This window comes from Denticeps clupeoides, chromosome 1 (genome assembly GCF_900700375.1).
Source record: "Denticeps clupeoides chromosome 1, fDenClu1.1, whole genome shotgun sequence".
NCBI lineage: Eukaryota > Metazoa > Chordata > Actinopteri > Clupeiformes > Denticipitidae > Denticeps > Denticeps clupeoides.
In genome coordinates, this window is record NC_041707.1 from 24,078,246 (window position 1) to 24,099,490 (window position 21,245).

A 21,245-nucleotide genomic window follows, 5' to 3' on the forward strand; every position below is an offset into this window, starting at 1 on the left:
ATGTTTAATTGCTGTACTGAGTGATTTGCAAATATACTGTTGTTATTATTTTTGTTGTTACGAAGATATTCCTGAAAATACAGACTAAAGAAATGAAAATTAAAATAGCTCTTTTGTGAGGACTAAAAAATTAACTCTTAAATTAATTGTTTAAACCTCTCTTTATATCTCTGATATAGAGGCAATGCCCACCATGCCAAATCTCACTGCATAACCATAAGTATGCATAACTATGAGCTAAATAGGAGAATTCTGTCGTGCGGGCTCACTCAGTATATCATCGTATGAGGTCCAAATGGCGGAATATTGAATATTTCAGGGATTTCTCCTGTCACAGCATCTGGACTTCAGGGAAACAAATCAACTACCTTCCCATTCCGTCCAATAGGATGCAGCGGAAAGAGGAAGTGGGTTCCTGACCCAAAATCCACGCGTCTGATTGGTCCGCGGCGCCGTCCATCACGCAGGAAGGCCATAACACGGGCGAGAGCCGCGCTGCGCTGTCACTGTGAGGAAGGGCTAGTTATTTCCACGCAGCCCGGCCGGATTTGGCGCTTTCGAGCGAATGACGCCTCTCGTGTCTGTTTTTGTTGAACATTACCCGTCTAACGTCACGCCGCGCCTGGCAGGGTGGAATGCGTGTGTATGCGTTGTCAGCGCTGGGCCGTTGAACCCGCTGTCGCCCTGCGTTGCTGTATGTTGATGCTGAAGAGACGTCGGGATGTCGGGCAAACATTACAAAGGCCAGGAGGTCAGCTGCTGCATCAAGTACTTCATCTTCGGATTCAACATCATCTTCTGGGTGAGCTCCCCGCCTTTCTTTGTTCGGGTGGTCGCGACCCCCCCGGCTACGACCCCCGGTTACCGCGAGGCCTGTTACCGGCGCTGCTGTCGGGGCGCTGCGGTGGAGCCTGCTGATGATAAGCGGATTTGTTTTCGGTTTGGACCGATTCTCTGCCGTGATCAGCTTATTGTTGTAACGTAGTCGGCTGTAGGGAAATTCATGACCCACCGCTTTCATATTCCATCATGTTTATTTCACTAATGCTCATGATAAACACTTCAGCAACAATAAATAAGTCAACAAGTAGAATGAATTTCTCATTGTACTTAGATGTTAAAAAAAATATTCAATGTCACATTCCTCGCATTTAATCTGCAAGTGAGCACAGTGGCAATGATTGGCTGCGTTTATATTTGTCAGATTCTGAATTCGTTTCTTATGTATAAGGCAGCGAGCTGTGGACATTTTTTTATGAGGTTTTGCAGGGTTAACAGGTGGTTTGCTGGCTGAACATGTGTCTTCACTCTCCCGGAGGATATAAATGTTACTGGTAGCACGAACCCTGAATGTACAGCACTGTACGACAGTACGGTTCTCCGGTAAACAGCAGCAGTGTGAAGCAGGGCTCCGGGAGGGACGGGAAGATTGTTTTAGTAATGGCGTTCCACATCCCCTGTGTTCATGCCTCAGCAGCATATTTCCTCCCAGGGGTGAAGGGTCCTTCTCTGGCTGAGGGGAAACCCGAGGGAACAGAATGTCTGGTCACTGACAGGCTGATGTGTTGTACGTCCGCGAGGATTCACTCCCCAACCCCGCCCCCTCACTGCTTCCGAAAACGTTTCATGATCAGTAGGTGTGACTCTCACATCTCTATAATCTTGCATTCAGGCGACCTGCCATATTCTACTCCCCATACGCTCTGGAACATTGGTACAGGTCAACAATGCCTGCCAAATTAAAGACCTAAACTAACATGAATGACTGAAGACATTCTCATACACATTCTACACATATACTCTAGGTATAGATGTTAGAGGTTTCATTAATCATTGGTAAATCAGTCTTTTTGGGCATGCATAGTTTGGTAATATGGGTGTCACATTCATTAAAGTGTTGCAAGTGTAGAACAATGACTTTTGATCATTTGGTATATCAGGAATTTTGGAATATATCTTCTGTTAAATCATAAAATATAATGTGTGATTTCCAGGTGATTGATGAAGGTTGTAAGCATATGTGAGGTTGTATTCAAATATATTTAATATACGAAAATTTGCTTGTGTAAATGTTTATACCAGTGTCTGGGCATTGATGGTCTTGCCCTGACATCCACTGAAGTTTCTTGTAGGCTTTAGAATTGTAAGAAGCCTTTGAAACTGCAGCGAAAGGAAGGACTTTTTCTGAAGAGTAAATTGGAAGTTTGGCTCGCTATTGTGTTTGCATACAGGCTCTTAAGTCAGCCATGTTTGCACAGCAGATCACACTGCTGCTCGGCAGTCTGTGTGCACACGGCTGACCATGCTGTCCCCCACATGGTGGTTCAGTCTGGAGTGGCAACCGCTGCCCCTGGAAGTCTTGCCTTTACATTAGGCATGGATGCATTTATTTCTTTTGTGTGTGGTAAAGAGTTTGGGGGTGATATTTTTCCATGACAAGCTGGATTTAAGGGATGAACAGAATGGATAACTGGTAGAAGAGTCTTGTTCTACTATTATCATGCACTGGGGAGCATTTCTGTTCATTTTACAGACATTTTATTTTGAATTATTTTTTCTTTTCTGGTTTTGTCAAATGGCCTCATTGTCATATTTATCAAACTTAAATATGTGTATGGAATATTTATATTTATCTTGAATAATATAAATTAACTATGTGATTGCATATGCCTGCCATATTAGGACATTTCAATATTTTGAAGAATCTTTTAGAAAATGTGTCCATGCCACTCTTTACCATCTCATAACCATTAACAGAGTAAATGAAAAGAAAATGCAAAGTACCCAACATAGGAACACTTTCGGTGCAGGTATCTGACCTGTGTGTGCGTGTGTGCTTTCCAAGGATCAGTGACAGATTTGTTTTTTTCCTTCATCACTTTATACTTTAAAACTCCTTTATACACCTTCACCCTACCTGTTACACATATTTTATATTTTAGATTAAAGACATAAAAGTGTAATGTTTTGTTTTGTTTTCAATATTTGCAAATTGGTTCATTGTATATTTGCAATACTGTGGTCTGTAGCAGTCGCTAAAGTATTTCACTGCATATCATACCGTGTATGACTATGTATGTGACAAATAAAATTTGAATTTGAATGGCTATCATCCTGTAGCTGAAGGCAATTGTCCATGTTTTCCATAGTAATGTGACAAAACGTCCACTGATTCCAAACCTTTCTTTCACTTCACAGTACAGTTTTGTGTGTGTTTGTCACCATGGTCTGTGTGTGTTGATAGCAAGCTATGACTAACACTTCACAGCCAAAATACACTTTCTGTTGTCTCTGTTTTTCAGCCGTTTACATGGATTGATCTGTAAAATGATCAGCTCATGTTTTGGATGCAGTTGCACCTAAGGCAATTATTGTTGAGATTTCTTGCTGTGATCAGAAATACAGATTCTTTTCAGGGAATTGTGGGTCTTGTGAGGAACATATGAAGGTTGCATGTATTATTTGTTTTGTATTTATTTTATAATTGTCTGGTCTGTATAGCTTTGTTTAACTGCATGAATGTAAAGAATATCTTGAATTAAGGAAAAGCAGTAGCTCCTTCAAAGATTTCCTTCTGTGTAGTGGCACAGTGTATCGTGGTGGTGTTTGAACAAAGTGAAGGCAAGATCAGCCCAGTAAAGTATTTTATGGTTTTAAATCTCCACTGTCTATTTGCACATCTGTGTATTTCTGCATTTTTGAGGGTTGCAGGATGCAGTGGACAATAGGTCATTTCCTCCTTACAGTATTTGCCAAAAATGGTCCGAGATTCACAGACCATGTCCTGGCTCAGAACTGTGGAAGTCTTTGGTTTCCAGGGAAAAGCTGAGGGTGTTCCTTATTACAACAGCCGTCATTCGTATCTGAAAGTTATGTGCAACTTTTGTAAAAGGTTTTTTTTTTTTTTTTTTTTTTTTTTTTTTATAAAGGAGAAATGTTGAATTTAGAATTTTTAGCTCCACAGCTATAAATCCTTCATGGACTCCCATCTGTTCTTCATATATATAGAGAGAATTTTAGAGCAGCTAGCTGCAGATTTTAATGCATATTTCTTTTTAGCCTGTACATTTTCGTGCTTTTAACACTAATTCTACCCTGCATTTAAAGCTTTACAACATCCCACAGGAATCCATACAGCACTTTTACGTGGGTGTTTCTGTGGGAGGATGTGAAAGCGTTTCATTATACTTTTGATTTCCAGCATATGCTGAATTCCTGTGCTTGTTCATGCTTGCAGATCAAGAGCAAGTTGAATATCTTTCCATACTCATCCATTGTCATGAATAGTTGATTCATAAATGCACCCATTCTGGCTTGATTTCCATCCTTAGACCCAATGGAAAACCGAAAGAGAAAGACAGATAGGCCGCAGACATGAAAGGGTTCATGAAGGGACTTTTTCAGCGTCCAGTGTCCTTTTGGAAGATTTCCAGTTTTCCGCCTGCAAGAGGAGAAACATGCAGAACAGTGATAGACAGATTTGTCCACTAGTGGCAGGTTGACATTGAATAGCATTTTTTGGTTTAGTTTTTTCTATTCCATATGGAGCAACTTTGTGCTCATTCTCACTCTTTCTTTGGCTCAGAGTCTCTTGTGTCTTTTGGAAACAGATTTATGCATCCATCAGCTTGGTGTTCCAGCGCTATTTATTCACGTACTTCTTTGCAGAGGTTTTTTGGCCTTGGTATCAGAGTAGTGCACTGCACTGCAGGAGTTTAGTCTACTGGAGAATGTTTTTGGTAGTGTTTTAGTTAATATTCCATGATCCTACCCTCATTCAGCCCAAAATAAATGTCAGTCACATGAAACGTTACATAAAAGAACAGTGCAGAGTAGTACAAATTGTGTGGGTGAGTCGGTCAAGGTTATGGTTTCTGGCACTCCCATTGTCCCTGCAAGACTGAACCAATGTCTGGTGGGTGAGTTAAATTAAAATGCATTCATATTCTGTACTAAAAATGAAATCACAGGAAACTTACTTAAAGTGAAGTGATTGTCACTTGTGATACACAGCAGCACAGCACACGGTGCACACAGTGAAATTTGTCCTCTGCATTTAACCAATCACCCTGAGTGAGCAGTGGGCAGCCATGACAGGCACCCAGGGAGCAGTGTGTGGGGACGGTGCATTGCTCAGTGGCACCTTGGCAGTTCGGGATTCGAACCGCCATTACGGTGCTGCTTCCTTAACCGCTAGGCCACCACTGCCTTAAACTTGTGTGAAAGGAATGTTTTAAAAAGAAATGGCTTATAGTCACAGACATCTTATGAGGGTGGTAGTAGCCTAGTGAGTAACACACTCGCCTATGAACCAGAAGACCCAGGTTCATATCCCGCTTACTACCATTGTGTCCCTGAGCAAGACACTTAACCCTAAGTGTCTCCAGGGGGAGTGTCCCTGTAACTACTGAGTGTAAGTCGCTCTGGATAAGGGCGTCTGATAAATGGCATAAATGTAAATGTAAATCTTATGACCCCAGTTTCCCATGTAAACTTCACACATAACCTCTTTCATTATGAAATCATGCATGCCCTTTAGCCTGGTGGTTGGTTGCAGGGCCACTCTTATAGGCGGGCATAAAATATGGCATTCCAAAATTTCCTTTCTAACAAACTGAGGTATTTCATATGTGTGATATAACAGGTGTAATAAAACATTCTCGCAAGTAAAATCACATGCTCATTCAAATCCTGAGCAGCAGTGCGTATGCCTCCAATGCGGATTCGATACACAGACTTGAGTTGTTATGATTCCCCTCATCTGTATATCATTTCATGCATGTGTACAGTGTGTATACTCAGTCTGCAGCAAGATGTGCAGAGGCATTTTTTCCCCATTCTTGGACGAGACTGTTAGGCATGTCTTAAGTGTGACAGATGAATCTTGAAATTTAAACACTGCTGAGCAGAATGCAAAGGAATGTTGAGACTGAAAACTTGGTGCTTTTATTTATTCCCCCTGCATTCCTAGTATTTGCACATGTTCATTCCAGTCTCTTCTGATTTCCAGTTACTGGGTGTGGCCTTCCTGGGGATCGGACTCTGGGCATGGAGCGAGAAGGTTTGTAAGAACATAGAATAATTGGTAAACAACAAAAAGAATTTCAGTTTAGTTATGTAACATTCTTCCTGTGCATGTCTGCATGGTAGTGAAGGTTGTTGGGCTATAGGGGTGCTGTGGTGAGCAGCTGTGTGGAAGCAGCATGGAGAGAAATGTGTGTGGAGTCGTTTGTTTTTACCAAGACTCTTAATAAATGATTATAAATGCAATAGTCACAGTCTATGCACACACACAGACAGCACATGGAATAGTAGACTGAGTTTCACAAAGTCAATATTGACTCGCTGCTTATCCTGGCTGGCCCAGTAGCTGCGAGTATGAAATTCTTTCGGCAGTCCAGCCGAGCTCACAAAGTGCTCCAGGCCCGGCCTGACCTGGCTGCGGTCCAATCAGAACAGCAGAACATTGCACCATGCTCCTCTGCCATTTTTCTGCAAAATGCATGAAAAAGTATCTTTTAAGGCACTGCAGATTTATTTCTCTCCTTTTTTCTATCCCTTTTATTCATTCTCTCTCCCCTGTAGGGTGTCCTTTCGAACATATCTTCCATCACAGACCTGGGGGGGTTTGACCCCGTGTGGCTGTTTCTGGTGGTGGGTGGAGTGATGTTCATCCTGGGCTTTGCTGGCTGCATCGGGGCCCTAAGGGAAAACACTTTCCTCCTGAAGTTTGTGAGTTGTATGCTGAAAGTGTCCCTGTATATTTCATTATTGCATGTGATAGAAATTATTAAAGGTCCCCTGAGGTGAAACATTTTTTTGCTTTTATTATAGGTCTTAGTAGTCCTCTAACGCTATATCTGAAGTCTCTTTCTGAAATTCAGCCTTTGTGCAAACTTACAGCCACAAGGATGCGCACGCCACTTTTTTTTTTTTTTTTTTTTCCCCCAGGACTCACCATTTCAGTGTCTGTATCTTTAAATGCTAATGAGGAAGAGAGCAGCCTATATAAGTCCTCAACACCATTCACAAACCACAGACAGGAAGTAGTGTCAGCGTTTTTTCCAGAATAAAAAAATTCCCCTTTTGACCACATCAGGGGACAAATTCCAGATCCGGATGTCTGAGCTGTTGCTCTCTAAACAGCGAAGCAGAATGGCCGAAGCACTCTTTACACCCATCACCATTTCTATCCACTGCAGGAACATAGACAGGCTGGAGGGAACTCGTATTAATGTTAATTTCACTTTGTGACATTATTTTTCATAATAGGGGGGGACCTTTAACAATGTCCAGATACTGAAATATGTCAGAGCAAATCATCAAAAAAAAAAAAAAAAATCTGTGAAACATAGTAATAGTAATTATAATTATTACAGTGTTGGGGGTTGGGAACCTTTTTAGTTTTTCCTCATGTTGTAAAAATAATATTGTAAAATAAATTGCCATTTTTCTTTCTTTGTCTTCCAGTTTTCTGTGTTTTTGGGAATTATTTTCTTCCTTGAGCTCACAACTGGGGTTCTAGCATTTGTCTTCAAGGACTGGATCAAAGATCAGCTTAATTTCTTCATCAACAACAACATCCGGGCATACCGTGATGATATTGACCTTCAGAACCTCATCGACTTCACCCAGGAATACGTAAGATGCAGAGACTAAATCAATCTATATGCAGATAGAGCATTCAGGGGGAGGTTGTTTGACTAGGTTTTTTGGAGTTTGCATATTGTTTGACAAGAATGGAAGTGTGGATGACCAAGTGTTCCAAGAAGTATATTTTCAGGCTTGTAAAAGTAAAATATATTTTTTTTAAAGTTTTACGGAATTACAGGTGGAAAACCCCTGTAGATATGGTCTAAGTGATTGTTCCTTAAAATGAAGGAACATGATCCAGATGCAGGGTTCAATATAATATTTGGTTATCCAGCAACCATTCACAATGGATACATATGTATTTGTATTTTCCAAATAAAATTTTATCAGCAGCATACTGTAGAGTAAAAGGTGGATAACAAGAAAGAACAGTTCCAGACATTTAAAGATCTTCTCTGACCACCTCAATCAATTTTTGGGGCAGAAAAAAAGAGCATTTCAGCAGAGCCCTTTATATGAGATCCTCACTGACCTTGTGCTCTTTGCAGTTTCTAAACCACATGAAGGTCACAGTGGAAACACTGGCACCCTAATATCTCTCCCTGTCTCTCTCAGTGGGAATGCTGTGGGGCCTTTGGAGCGGATGACTGGAACCTCAACATATATTTCAACTGCACAGACAGCAACCCCAGTCGAGAGAAGTGTGGAGTCCCCTTCTCCTGCTGCACCAAGGACCCTGCGGTATGGGATTGGTTGGGAGGGTCAGGGTTCCACAAATAAAACTCCACATTTATTTGTTGAGTGTGCGCGCAAGACGTGGACAAGATGCAAATGAGGAAACAGGAAATTATGCACCATAAACATGAACCCTCAGACTGATTGACAAAAAAATTATTAACCAACATTAATCATTCACAATAAAACTTAATCCATGCTCATCCTGCTCTAATGCTCCAGGGAAACTGAAGCATGTACAAATAAATGTAACCTCTAAAATTAAAAATATTCCAAAAAGAACTGTCAAATTAGTCTTGTTTGCCCGTTTGTGGTGGATTGCAAATATTTCTTAGTTCTGTTAAGGACTGTACAATCAACAGTCTTTCAAAGACTGATGTTGTAGTGTTTATTATAATGTTAAGGCACATATATGCATAAACATATCTGTATGCTACATTGTGAAAGGTATACAGGTTCTAATGTCATAATGTCGCTGAGGCCATTTGAACACAAAAGCTTCTGCAGTCCAGCTAATAGGTGGATCTTTTTTCAGGAGGATGTCATCAACACACAGTGCGGCTATGATGTGCGAGCAAAGTCGGTGAGTGTTTCCTTTTTCCCATTGCCTCAAATGAACTGAACAATCATTTGGTGAAATAGTCTGTTCACGGTCCTCTCCCATGTCATTGTGCATGGTTATTAAGGGCAGTCTATGTGGACTCTGCTGGCAAAAGATCCCTGTAACTGTTAGTAGGCCCTTAGAGAAATAAAGGCCAGAAATCTATTGTCATGAAAGAAGAAACCAGGCTGTTCTGGCGGCCTGTCTCAACGTGCGGTTCTGGCAGCCTGCCTCAACAACTCCACAGGAGCAGCTCCAGAGAATGCCACCCTAAAGTGCCCACTATAATCACACATGCTTCAGAAAAGGAGAATATGCTATGAACAAGAGAGCCTTTTCTTGTAGATACAAGAAGAAATCAGTCATTACAGGGACAGTAACTCAGAGTTAAGTGTCTTGCTCATAACCTGTGACTTATGGTCTTCTGATTTAAAGTTGAGTGTGTTAACCACAAGGCTATTATCACCATCTCCACCATCTTTGGCATAGTGGAAAGCAAAGTTCACTCATTACATTCAAGTATTACCCCATTCAGGTTCCAAGTCCTATGTTTAACATCTAGGCAGTGGTGACTCCCTATCCGCCAAGGTGCCACTGAGCAAAGCACCATCCCCACACACTGCTCCCCGGACGCCTGTCATGGCTGCTCACTAAGGGTGATTGGTTAAAAGCAGAGGACACATTTCGTTGTGTGCCCCATGTGCTGTGCTGTGTATCACAATGACAATCTCTTTCACTTTTTTTTTAATACAGTCACACAACATAATAATAGTAATGAAAGGTAGTTTCCATGTTTAACACTTTGCCCACTGCTCTGTTTAGGATGCTGAACAAAAGACCTACATCCATGTGAAGGGCTGCGTACCGCAGTTTGAGAAATGGCTTCAGGACAACTTAACAGTCGTGGCAGGAATCTTCATAGGCATTGCATTGCTACAGGTGAGTATGGCGCCCCCTGGTGGCAATGGACCCCTTATGTCGCAAAACTGTCAGGGAAATTCACTCAGACTTTACTGGGTGCTGGGTACGAGCTGAACATTTATTTGTTTTGATTATTTTTCCATAGACTGTAATATTGTTTTCCCTTTAGACGTGTAATGTGTCGTGTGACATTCCACAAAAAAACCCCTGCAAAGTCACAGGTTCAAACCCCACTTACTACCATTGTGTCCTTAAGCAAGACTCTTAACCCTGAGCTGCTGCAGGAGGACTGTCCCTGTCACTACTGATTTTAAGGTGCTCTGGATAAGGGCGTCTGGTAAATGTCTATTTGTAGAATGTAGAAACCAACAATGTACTTAAATTTAAAGATTCTGACAGCATTGGCACACTATAAATGTCTGGCTGTATTTTGTTGTGTTCTGATATCAGCAGATCTAGAATTTTGTACATGTTAGTGTGACTTCTGGGAACTGGTCACTGATTAAGCTAAGATACATCACAACAGAACTACAGACTCCAACAATTCACACAGAGAGATTGTAAGTCGTAGCGGTAAATGTGTACTGACCCACAGAAATATATATTTTGTAACTGCCATGCTTTTTATTAGACTGACATTTGTTCTGACTGGATATCAAGTCTGATACTCTATTGGTTTGTCTTCAGATATTTGGAATCTGCTTGGCACAGAACCTCATGAGTGATATTGAAGCTGTGAGGGCGAGCTGGTAAGACCTTGTTACTCAAGAGAAATTCTGCAGCCTCACTCACTTTGTCATTTTGTTTCTTTTACTCACCACAATGTGTGCTAAATCCTTGTACAGGATTGTGATTTTGCTGAATTTAGCTGCTGCTAAAAAAGGCATAGCTGAATTAAAATGATTTGTTAAAAAAAAAAAAAAAAAAAAATCATACTTTTGATTTGTTAGTCCTTTCATAAATCATTCTAAATCACCTTAACACAATTTTGATGAATTTAAGTTAAACCTGCTACATTTTGTCTGCCAGTCACAATACATTTGCATTATATTTGTTTTATATTAACCATTTGCTGTGACCTTTTTTTTTTCTTTTTTAAAGCACAGACAAAATCACATCCTGCTCACATACATGCGAAAGCGGGCCACTATGCCACACTATCACACCAACTTACCTCACTCTTCATTCTTCCTCTCCATGCCTTGTCAGAGTGCCCCCTTTTCTCCCAGTCTTCGCTCATTGGTTTCCAAGAAATCCTCTGCCATGAAGTGTGTGTGTGTGTGTGTGTGTGTGTGTGTGTGTGTGTGTGTGTGTGTGTGTGTGTGTGTGTGTGTGTGTGTGTGTGTGTGTGTGTGTGTGTGTGTGTGTGTGTGTGTCTCCCTCTCCATCCATCCATCCACCTGGTGGGTGTGCAGTATTCTTCTTTCTGCTCTGTACCTGCTGTTTCTTTTTATATCTTTGCTAATATTAGGGCTGCATAGAATAAAAGGTACAATATAAATTTGGCCAACAGGAGAGATTTTTAATATATTGCCCTACCACAGAAATATCAGTTCCTTGCGAGTCACCTGTGAGAAACATGCCTACTTGCCGCACAAGGCATTTGTTTTGGGCAAAAGCAAAGAACCTTAAAAAGGTCTAAATTAGAGTTAAAAAAATTAAGGCCTTAAATATCATTAAAATGACTAGTAATCATTAAGTCTTGTTTAAAGGTATTAAAATACTGTAGACCCAATAAATAAGATAAAACAAGCCTTCAGTCTGTCAGTAATCCGCACTTCCGGGTTCAAGCAGAACCGCTTTGGGCAAGTGATAGTGATAGCATGCATGACACCTGTGCTAAAACAAGTCATTATGATTTTTAAAATCACAAAATTAAAATTTTGGAATACTAGAGGGACTGCATAGTGTTTTTTTTTTTTTTTTTTTTAATACAGAAAATCTTGATTTTGATTGTGATAATCAAGCTTTTTCATGCATTAGTCTCCTAATTCTAGGTTATATGGAGAGTAACATTCAGTCATTCATACAACACTCATGCTAACTAGACTTTTTCTTTTACTGGTCATCTGTGTCTGTTTATGTCTCCTCTCCAGTATTAGTGGTGTAATAGCTGCCATGTCATGAGAAGAACTGCCACCTCTGAGAACTGTGCCACTTGTTCTCCTTCCCACTGTGCACTTCATATGTCTGCTCTCCCATTAGTGTTACCCTTTTGCCATCCCAAATCTGTCCACGTGACATACAAGGTGGTTTTGTTATATTATGTCTGATCTCACTTCCTTCTTTCTCTCTACTTTTCATGCAGTTTGTTCTCTTGATGCCAGCACTAGAAATACACAGGTACAGAAAAACACATTGTTCCTTAAAATGCAGATGACAGACATTTGAATATGAATTTCAGTAGAGTACACTCATAAAATTAGTCAGTACTTTATCAGTGATTACAGTCTTCTAAAAATACTGTTAACTTGTCTTTTTGGCCCAGGACTCCACCAGCATGAAAGTGCCAGCACAGGGGATCTGCAAATGCCAAGTTCAGCTGGGCGTGTGCCCGCATGTGCCCAAGCTCAACCTGAATCTATTCTCTTTTATGATCTGTAAATATTACTAATGTTTCTACCCTTACTACTGTTGGACTGTTTTCACAGAGTCTGTCTTTAAGTAAGAGCCTGTGTGTGTGTCTAAGGCTTTAAATGCACTGTATGCCATTCACAGTGGCAATAATGTTTCCTTGATGTAACTTTTCACTCACTCTTCAATACTGGAATATACAGTTTATCTCAAAAGTACTTCCTGAAATATCTTTTTTTTTTTTTTTTTTTTTTTTTTCCCTGAAAGTGAGGAATGAGTATGAAATTGATACTACACAACACTGACTACTCAAATCACTCCTTTTAATATTTATTCAATTAAATGTGTTGTCCTACATAAGTATTCAGTCTCCACACAACAGTATCTGTGACAGCATGTTACTGGCTCTGCAGATTACATGTCAGGGTCATATCAGCAACTCTGGATATTGCACTGAACTATTATGAGTTTAAGTGGAATAAATAAAAGGGCCATAAACCTCATTCAATCAGTGTAAAGCACACTGAAGCAGACCTGATGCAATTTCACCATTTAAAATATAGAGTATCAGTGTTCTTCAATAGAGGCTGAAATTTGAGTTCACACACTTTCGAGCTCCACTGTGCATCAAGGAAGCCTGAATTGCAGCTATGCTTGTCACTCCAAGGGTTTTTGAAAGGTGGGGTTATAGCCAATCAGGGCTCAGCTTGCTTATAGGAGGGCGATGATCACAAATGCAGAAAGGTTTTCATTAATGCCCTTTGCACCCATTTCCACATGATGCACATTGTCTGTGTGGTTTTATGTTAAATGTTTTTGAAACCGTGTACTTTACACAGAAATGAAAGTGAAGGATTGTTCTTTCTCTGAAAGGAGTCTGGATGTGTTATACTTTGTGAATAGCTGAAATGTAGATTTAATCAGTCTCTTGCCAAACAGTGAACTGTAGTTTAAAATAAAGTAGATTAAAAGTATGTCAAGCCTTGGTCCCGAAGGTCCAAAGTTTTGTGGGGCGATGAGTACACACAAGTAGGCATGTAGAACCAGGCCTGTTTATTTAGCCCATTAATGTTATCTGCTGTATATAAATTACTGTTTTGTTTTCTTTTTAATCACCTTGCCTTTCTCACCTTTCCTGTGCATATGAAATTTATTTGTTAATTAAGTCACTTTGAGTTTATCTTTGCAATGAATCAAATGACAAGTAATTCTAATTCAATAATTCTAATAAAGAAGGTCAAATATACCCCACATCTGCAGGTTCAAGTCTCAGAGGCCATCATGGTAGGAAGAAGTTAAGTGCTGAACTAACTGCTAAAAGCAGTGGCCACACACTAGATTAACCTTTACCTCTCCTGCTGCCTTGCCCTCATGTAAAGCAAATGACATTTTGTTTTTTGTTAACCCACTGACATTGTGAAGATATTAATAAACATTAAGAAAAGCTGAGAAGAGTGTGTGAGACTTTTTATTAATCTGTAATAGTCTGAGTAAATTTCCACTGGAAGTAAGAATTTCTCTTTAAAATAATACTTTCAGATAGTGTTTCTTTAATGATGGGAGAAGCAATGATGCCTTGCGGCAGTTTAAACATAGTTTAAAGGATGGTTTAAAGGATATAAAGTACAGGCTTAAAGTTTGGACACACCTCATTCAACGTGTTTTCTTTATTTTCATGACCATTTACTTCAGAGTCTCACTGAAGGCATCAAAACTATAAATGAACACGTGGAGTTATGTACTTAACAAAAAAAAAAGGTGAAATAACTGAAAACATGTTTTATATTCTAGTTTCTTCAAAATAGCCGCCCTTTGCTCTGATTACTGCTTTGCACACTCTTGGCATTCTCTCGATGAGCTTCAAGAGGTCATCATCTGAAATGGTTTTCCAACAGTCTTGAAGGAGTTCCCAGAGGTGTTTAGCACTTGTTGGCCCCTTTGCCTTCACTCTGTGGTCCAGCTCACCCCAAACCATCTCGATTGGGTTCAGGTCCAGTGACTGTGGACTCCAGGTCTCCACTTTTTGTTAAAAGTACATAACTCCACATTTGTTCATTCATAGTTTTGATGCCTTCAGTGAGAATCTACCAATGTAAATGGTCATGAAAATAAAGAAAGCACATTGAATGAGAAGGTGTGTTCAAACTTTTGGCCTGTACTGTAGATAAAGGCCTAAGCTGAAACTGTGGTAGTGTGATGTTCATGCATGCCTATTTTCTGACATTCCATATTCTTCTGTTGCTTTTACATTGTAGTAGCCACTTTCAATTTCAGGAGACTGAATACTGTACTGAACCTCAGTATTTTCCTTTTCATCACTGATGGCCCATACAATATTATTATGTGCTTTGTTAATGGAGAAGAACACGACAGACCTGGATTCTGTTGTTAAAGGTGACGTGATGGAAGTACCGCAATGACCACAACGCTGAACGTAATTGACTGTAACTGGTCTACAAAGCCCAGCTTTACTCCCGAAAAAATCCAGTCATTGTCAGCAAGAATCTTTAATAATAAGTTCACTTTCAAACTTTCAAATGTACAATTCATCTAGGACACACACACAACAATGAATTTATATTGTATGGAATTCACCTGTGGCTATAACTCCTCTTTGTTTTACTGTAAGGGTATAAATGTCTTTATTATGATTTTTTTTTTTTTTTGGTGAAACAAAAACAAAAGGGATACACCACACGGTCATGTTCTGTATCTGACATGCAGGAATGTGCATGTATGTGATACCGTTCATCTGTGCAATCAAAAGATCATTATACACATGCAAAAATATTCAGTCTGGCAAAAAAAAAAAAAAAAAAAAAAAAAAAACGTACGCAAGAAGATTCTCCTAAAGCGTCTTGTGTACAAGCAGCTACGACAGACAGACACATACTCATACACACCGACACACCTGATCTGTTTGTTGTGATCATTCAAAATTACTCATTCCCAGGCTTCTAAACATCATAAAACTTCAAATAAATAAACCACATTTTCATGAACCGCTATGGTGGAGAGACACCTGTCCCCAGCCAGCATTGCTTCATTTGCTCAAACAGGAATAGCACTATTACTACTGTAATTATTATCATTATTAACATTATTATTAGTCATTTAAAACACCAGACCAGTGACGGGAATATCATATTTCCCAGCACGGTGAATTGATAGATGTATGTGACGGGCACTAGGACCAGGAGGCCAACGATAAAAAGAAGAAAAGGCTGAGGGATTACTCCCTGGTCCAGACTATTTATTACAGTACAAACACGTTTGATCTCTACAGACGTACTGGGCAGGTGTGCAAACGGGGGTTTGAGCTGGGCGACTGGGCAGTTGGGTTATTTGAAGGTAAAAGGCAGGTCGGTTCGTGTAAAATATGGATATAACAAGGCTGAACACGGTCACACAAGCAACGGCACTAAAGGAACATGCACGTCTTTATTTCTCGGCTTGTTGCTTGAGCTACATGGAACACGTGGGATGAGTCATGGTTGGCTTTTCTTTTTTTTTGCTTCGCTTTTTTTCCCTTTTGATTAATCTCTCCCTTGGCTCCAAAATGTTGTTTTTAAATGTACTCTCACTTTATTATCACAGCTGCGGTCTTTAAGTATTCCTTCTTCAGTGTAAATATCTATTGCAAAAATGCCATGGAAGGACCTTATTGACTGAATGGCATTGAGCTGTGTGTGCATGCACAGGATTCAGGGTGGGTTGTATAAGGGAGGGTTCTGAGTGGGTGTGGCGCCTTGGCACATAAGAATGGAAGGGGAGCTGAGGTCGGGGGACACAAGGCAGGCTTTGTGGGTGCTAGGGAAGGCGGGGTGTGTCCTTCAGCTCTGTGCCGTAAGCTTCTGCTCTGTGAGGGATGCCTGGTGGGCCACTGTTTTATTCTCATGGGAGCGCAGCTTGGACACCACATCGATGAAGGCCAGGCTCTGCACTTCTTTATGGAGAGGCTCTGAGGAGAGGTGGAGGGAGAGAAAGAATGAGTGGCAGGCTTCAGAAAACTTTACATATGTAACCAATAGGGCTGCCACGTTTAGTCAAATATCAAAATAGTCTATGACCAATTTATGACCCTATTGTTGATGAGTCGTTGATTTTTTTTATTTAACCAAGTTAACATATTGTGGAGTTTTGTTTTCAGCACAAACTCCAACCAATAATATTGCATGAGTAAATGGCTCTAAATCATATCATTTGTAAACAGTAGTTTTGAACACTTACAAGAATGTTGCTACATTGAATGTTTATGCTACTTAAAGAATTGTTTAATGCTACAAGCTGCAAATTGCATTAAAAGTTTAATAAACTATCATCTTGTCTTTATTTTTAGCTGACACGTACCTTAAACACTAATGATGGTTATATAAGAGAAGGTGCATACTGGTGCAATAAGCTGTACATTTAACATCCAATGTATGATCATAAGTCAGTCTATCACAACTAATTGATGACTAATAAATCTAAACCAGATATTTGCTCTGATGCATAGTATCAAATTAAAGACACAGATCAGTCCTACATCAGCGCTTGCCAACCACTAATGGCACATTTGTAATATTGATTACAAAGTACAGTCAGTTCTTACAACAGAACCTTTAATGAAGTTTCCTTTTCAGTGAATGGGGAAAATATAAGAGAGGCACCTCTACCTGAACCCATGACAGCACAGATGAGGATCATGGAGTTGTATTTGATTTCAGGTGCACTCCTTTCGTCTGTCAGCAGCTTGTGGAGGACCTGCACTAAGTTGGCCCCAACAAAGTCCTTCTCTGCCAAACCTGAAAACAATATAAAAATAGACAGAAAATTTTGACACAGGAGTAGACCTAATGAAATGTATGACTGCTAGGATTTCAAACCATGATATAGCTCGCAGGCTATACATCTGAACTAGCAGCAACATTTCTGCCAATTGACAAGCTATACCAATGATGAGGGACATATCCCAAGGGTTTTTAGTTTCATCTGTACAATTAGTGTGGACACAGACTGGGCACAGGGTGTTGAAATTAATTGTATAATCGATGCATTGTAATGCAGACGTGGACTATTCTGCATCGATGCAATGCAGAACATAATCAACAATATCATAATGATTTTATGGCCATGACATAAACGCTTGTTTTTTTTTTTTGGCCTGTCAGTAACACAGTTGACTATATGTGCTGTCATAATTCACTCGTCATTCACGTCATGTTCAGCTGCTCCATTGTGCCTGTGTGAGCCCTCATACACACATATGCAGATATTCACACATTCACCCAACATGGAGATACACAAAAATAAACGCTGTATACACATTCACAGTCCCCATACTTACTCTACCCCAGACCCTCTAGCCCAGGCCAAACCACAGAGGAATAACTACACCCCAACATTCAGTCAACTCCCAGACTAAGACAATAGACACCCAAGTTGGGTCCATCCTCCACCCCTGATGGAGCTGCCCCACCTGTTGAGTGGATGTGTAATCTCCCTGCCTGCTAAAGTTCCCCGCACACAAGGAACGGGCTCTGATGTATACACCAGGTCGCGACAATGGAGACACACTAAATCAGGACCCAAGCCCATTCAGACCCTGCTAGAACCCTGGTCTGGACGCAGAGCACCCCCAGAGGCCCAGGCTCCCAAGCCCACCCCTTAAAAGTAGAACTGGTAGTGACTGTGGCTGACTCATCTGAGCACGACACAAAAAAGCATGGCACTTGGTGCTTTCAAAACGCAGGGGTCAAAGTTGAAATTTGTTGTACTTTGACAGCTGCGTGTTGTGATGCATTTCCATGCATCAAAGTGGTTGTGTGTTCTTTCTGCCACTTTGAAACACACGACTGCATGAAATACACTAAGCTGGGTTCGCTGCCAGATTTGGAAAAAAATCCAGGGTGAGTCTGTCAACGTTGTTAGACCAGCCACGGATGAAGTTAGTTAGTAGAGGTGTGAACCTTCACTGGTCTCACGATTTGGTTCGATTACGATTATCAGTGCCTTGATATCGGTGCATCACGATGCATGCCATAAATTTTATACATGGTCACATAATGTTTTCATATACATCAGTTAAGGTCTCGTACGCCTGTGTGGACGCTTCGATTTCCTACAATGAGCAGAAAAATGTTTTGTATTGTTCTCTTCCGAGATGGTGGCCTGTAACCGTTAGTAACTTTCAAAATGTCTAATTTCACTGCAGTGACAGAAGGTAAAGATTTTAACTGACATTCAGGTATAACAGGTATAACAGGTATAACAATTGCATGTCAAAACCTCTATATATATTCAAATATAAACAGTGAACAGCAAAACAAAAATCCAACCCTGATGTTATTGTGACATCTTAGTGTAGTAGAAAATGTTTTTTTTTTTTTTTTTTAATTCAATTGAATTAAACTAAACATCCCATTTCATATGACCCTGATGGGACTATTTAGACTGTGTAGATTGAGAACTGTACACTGTGTGGATGATTTGATTTGCTACAATGAGCAGAAAAAAGATCTGTGTTCAGTCCCCTGACACCACGAATGGCAGAAAACGCCTGGCTCAGACGTCTGTGGCGTCAGGTGAGCTCAGACTGAACACAGACTGTCTTCAGACAAAATGAGCTGTGTTCGCCACGGCACTCAGCACGAAAAGAAATAAGCGTGTTTTTCTAAACTCCCGATAAGACGATAATGTCTTGTTCTAGATCTCTGGACAGCTTTTCCTCCATTCCCGCCTTTGGTAGAAAGAGAACTTGGCCTCTCGGATTCTATTGGTCACACAAAAATACATCACGGCCGCCAAGCCGCCAGTTGCCGCACCGTGCAGCGTGAAACACTGTACCCTGTAGATCAGGCCGCCACAGTCACGACAGGCACTGCTTTTTAACGAGAATTTTCATATCTCACCAAGCAACATCATTATGCTATGATCGATTATGTTCTGCACTGCATCGATGCAATATCGTCCACGTCTGCATCGCGAGGTATTGATTATACATTAATTTCAACACCCACCCCAACCCAACCGGGTTTGTTATTGATGGCAATGAGGACCGGTCGACCAGCCATGGCCGAAGACTTTAATTTTCCCCTTTGCTGGAGATCGCGGTGTTATTAAATAAAAAAAGGTGGTGGCAGTGGTATCAGCTCAGATCAGTAAGGTCCTCTTTATTGAGAACACTTGTTACACATGTACCAAACCATGAACCAAACAATAAGTAATACAAAATTAAATAGTAAAGGAACCACAGGACCTTGGACCAGTCTGCTCTGTTCCTCTGGTTGGTGGAGAGTCAATCTGATCAGCCACATAGTGAGTGAAACACATTGGCATCACAATTCTCCAGTACACACTCCCAAGTCACATGGCCTAAATAAATGCCTCGGAGCAAGATTTAAGTCCACTCACCCAGATCTAGAGCCGCAATAAGCCCCAGGGCTACCAACGCTTCATTCTGCATGATCATGTGCTCGCTCATCGCCATGCTGACCAAGTGCTTCACGCCTCCACCCTGAATGACAGTTCTTACCACATCCTGGAAGCAAAAATGTTTATAAACCTTCAGAATTCATATGCAGTTCAATTTATGCACATTTCATCTCAAACCCACTTCACACTAAAACTGGGGGAATATTGTCACTGCCACTGAAGTGAGTCATGACTGTAGCAATTTTGTACCTGTACTCTCACCACACACTGTGAACCATTCAATATACAGTTATGTTCACTATAATGGCAATTTGTTTAAAAAAACGTAAAGCTCAAAATCCTCATAATGTTTTTTATTTCCATGGATATTCAAAATATGAAGAAAATGTATCAATTATTTAATAACATTGAGGAAAAATTAGGTAAACAGAACATAAGTGTCTGCTTTTGTCTTTACACACTTTACTGTATAAACGGAAAAATCTTTAGAATTTAACAATCCTATGAATTACTAAACAATTTTTTTTAATAATAACGTCTGTCACATATGAATAGATATTTCAGCCCAAGATGATCTGACAACATTCCACAATTCCTCTGCAATTGCCTCAGAAACAACTATTTTGATGTCAATCAGATTAAGGTCAAGGGGTTTGGCAGGCCTCTCCAAACTGATCCACGATCCAGTGTATGTGATAAATAGGCCTGACACCATAGTGAGAGAAACATTCCCATATCATGATGCTTGCACCACCATGCCTCACTGAATTCAAGCAACAGGACACACTGAAGACAGTGTCTGGGGGTCATCGGACAAACTGTCTGCAGCCATTGGACCCAAAAGTACTCTTACTCTCATCCCTCCACAAAATGTTTCTCCATTTCTCTTTAGGCCAGTTGATGTGTTCTTTGGCAAACTGCATCTCCTTCAGCAAGTGGAGGAAGAAGACTTCTTGCAGTCTTCTAACTGTTGACTCTTTGCCATTCTGGCAATTATTCGATTAATTTGATTGGAAGTAGATTGGATGTGCAAATAGGGTGTAAGGCAGCCAATGTACAGAGTCAGGCAACTGAACTGAGCTGAAAGACCACACAGAATAACGACCACACACATATCCCAGTAATACATAGGATACATAGGTCCTGAAGGGGAAAAAAAGTTATGTACAGAAAAAAAGCACAGAAACTTAAATCACTCCAGTTAAATTACACATACTTCCTGTATGTTGAACATGCACAAGGTGTAATGTTTTATGGCACAGTATGTTGCACGGTATGAGACACGTTACTTAATTTGTACCTAAATGCACTGAAATCAGTTAAATGAGACAGAATAATTAAAACATTCAATATTCAAACAAGCTAGAAAAACAATGATTGATCGAATTAATGTTGATAGCTAACT

General features: G+C 40.3%; 3 protein-coding genes across 6 annotated transcripts in view; 1 reads left to right on the top strand and 2 right to left on the bottom strand.

Moving 5' to 3' along the window:
- Positions 1-410, bottom strand: part of frem1a (Fras1 related extracellular matrix 1a) — a 30,568-nt gene extending 30,158 nt beyond the window's left edge. Inside the window, exon 1 of the mRNA XM_028994674.1 lies at positions 369-410. The gene's annotated coding sequence lies outside the window, so the exon portion shown is untranslated. The remainder of the gene's footprint in view (positions 1-368) is intronic.
- Positions 411-446: 36 nt separating this feature from the next.
- tspan5a (tetraspanin 5a) lies at positions 447-13,873 on the top strand. Its single transcript, XM_028996057.1, has 10 exons — positions 447-802; positions 6,011-6,061; positions 6,586-6,732; positions 7,471-7,641; positions 8,209-8,334; positions 8,864-8,911; positions 9,752-9,868; positions 10,538-10,599; positions 12,159-12,193; positions 12,339-13,873. The coding sequence occupies exons 1-9, from the start codon at positions 722-724 to the stop codon at positions 12,169-12,171; spliced, it is 816 nt and encodes a 271-aa protein (XP_028851890.1). The 5' UTR covers positions 447-721; the 3' UTR covers positions 12,172-12,193; positions 12,339-13,873.
- Positions 13,874-14,915: 1,042 nt separating this feature from the next.
- rap1gds1 (RAP1, GTP-GDP dissociation stimulator 1) overlaps positions 14,916-21,245 on the bottom strand; it is a 37,501-nt gene continuing 31,171 nt past the window's right edge. For all 4 annotated transcript variants that reach the window (XM_028979651.1, XM_028979641.1, XM_028979630.1 and 1 more), the window contains 3 exons: positions 19,820-19,946; positions 17,083-17,211; positions 14,916-16,385 (listed from right to left, as the gene is read on the bottom strand). In XM_028979651.1, coding sequence (XP_028835484.1) covers positions 16,258-16,385; positions 17,083-17,211; positions 19,820-19,946 — 384 coding nt within the window. In that variant the 3' untranslated portion in view covers positions 14,916-16,257. The remainder of the gene's footprint in view (positions 16,386-17,082; positions 17,212-19,819; positions 19,947-21,245) is intronic.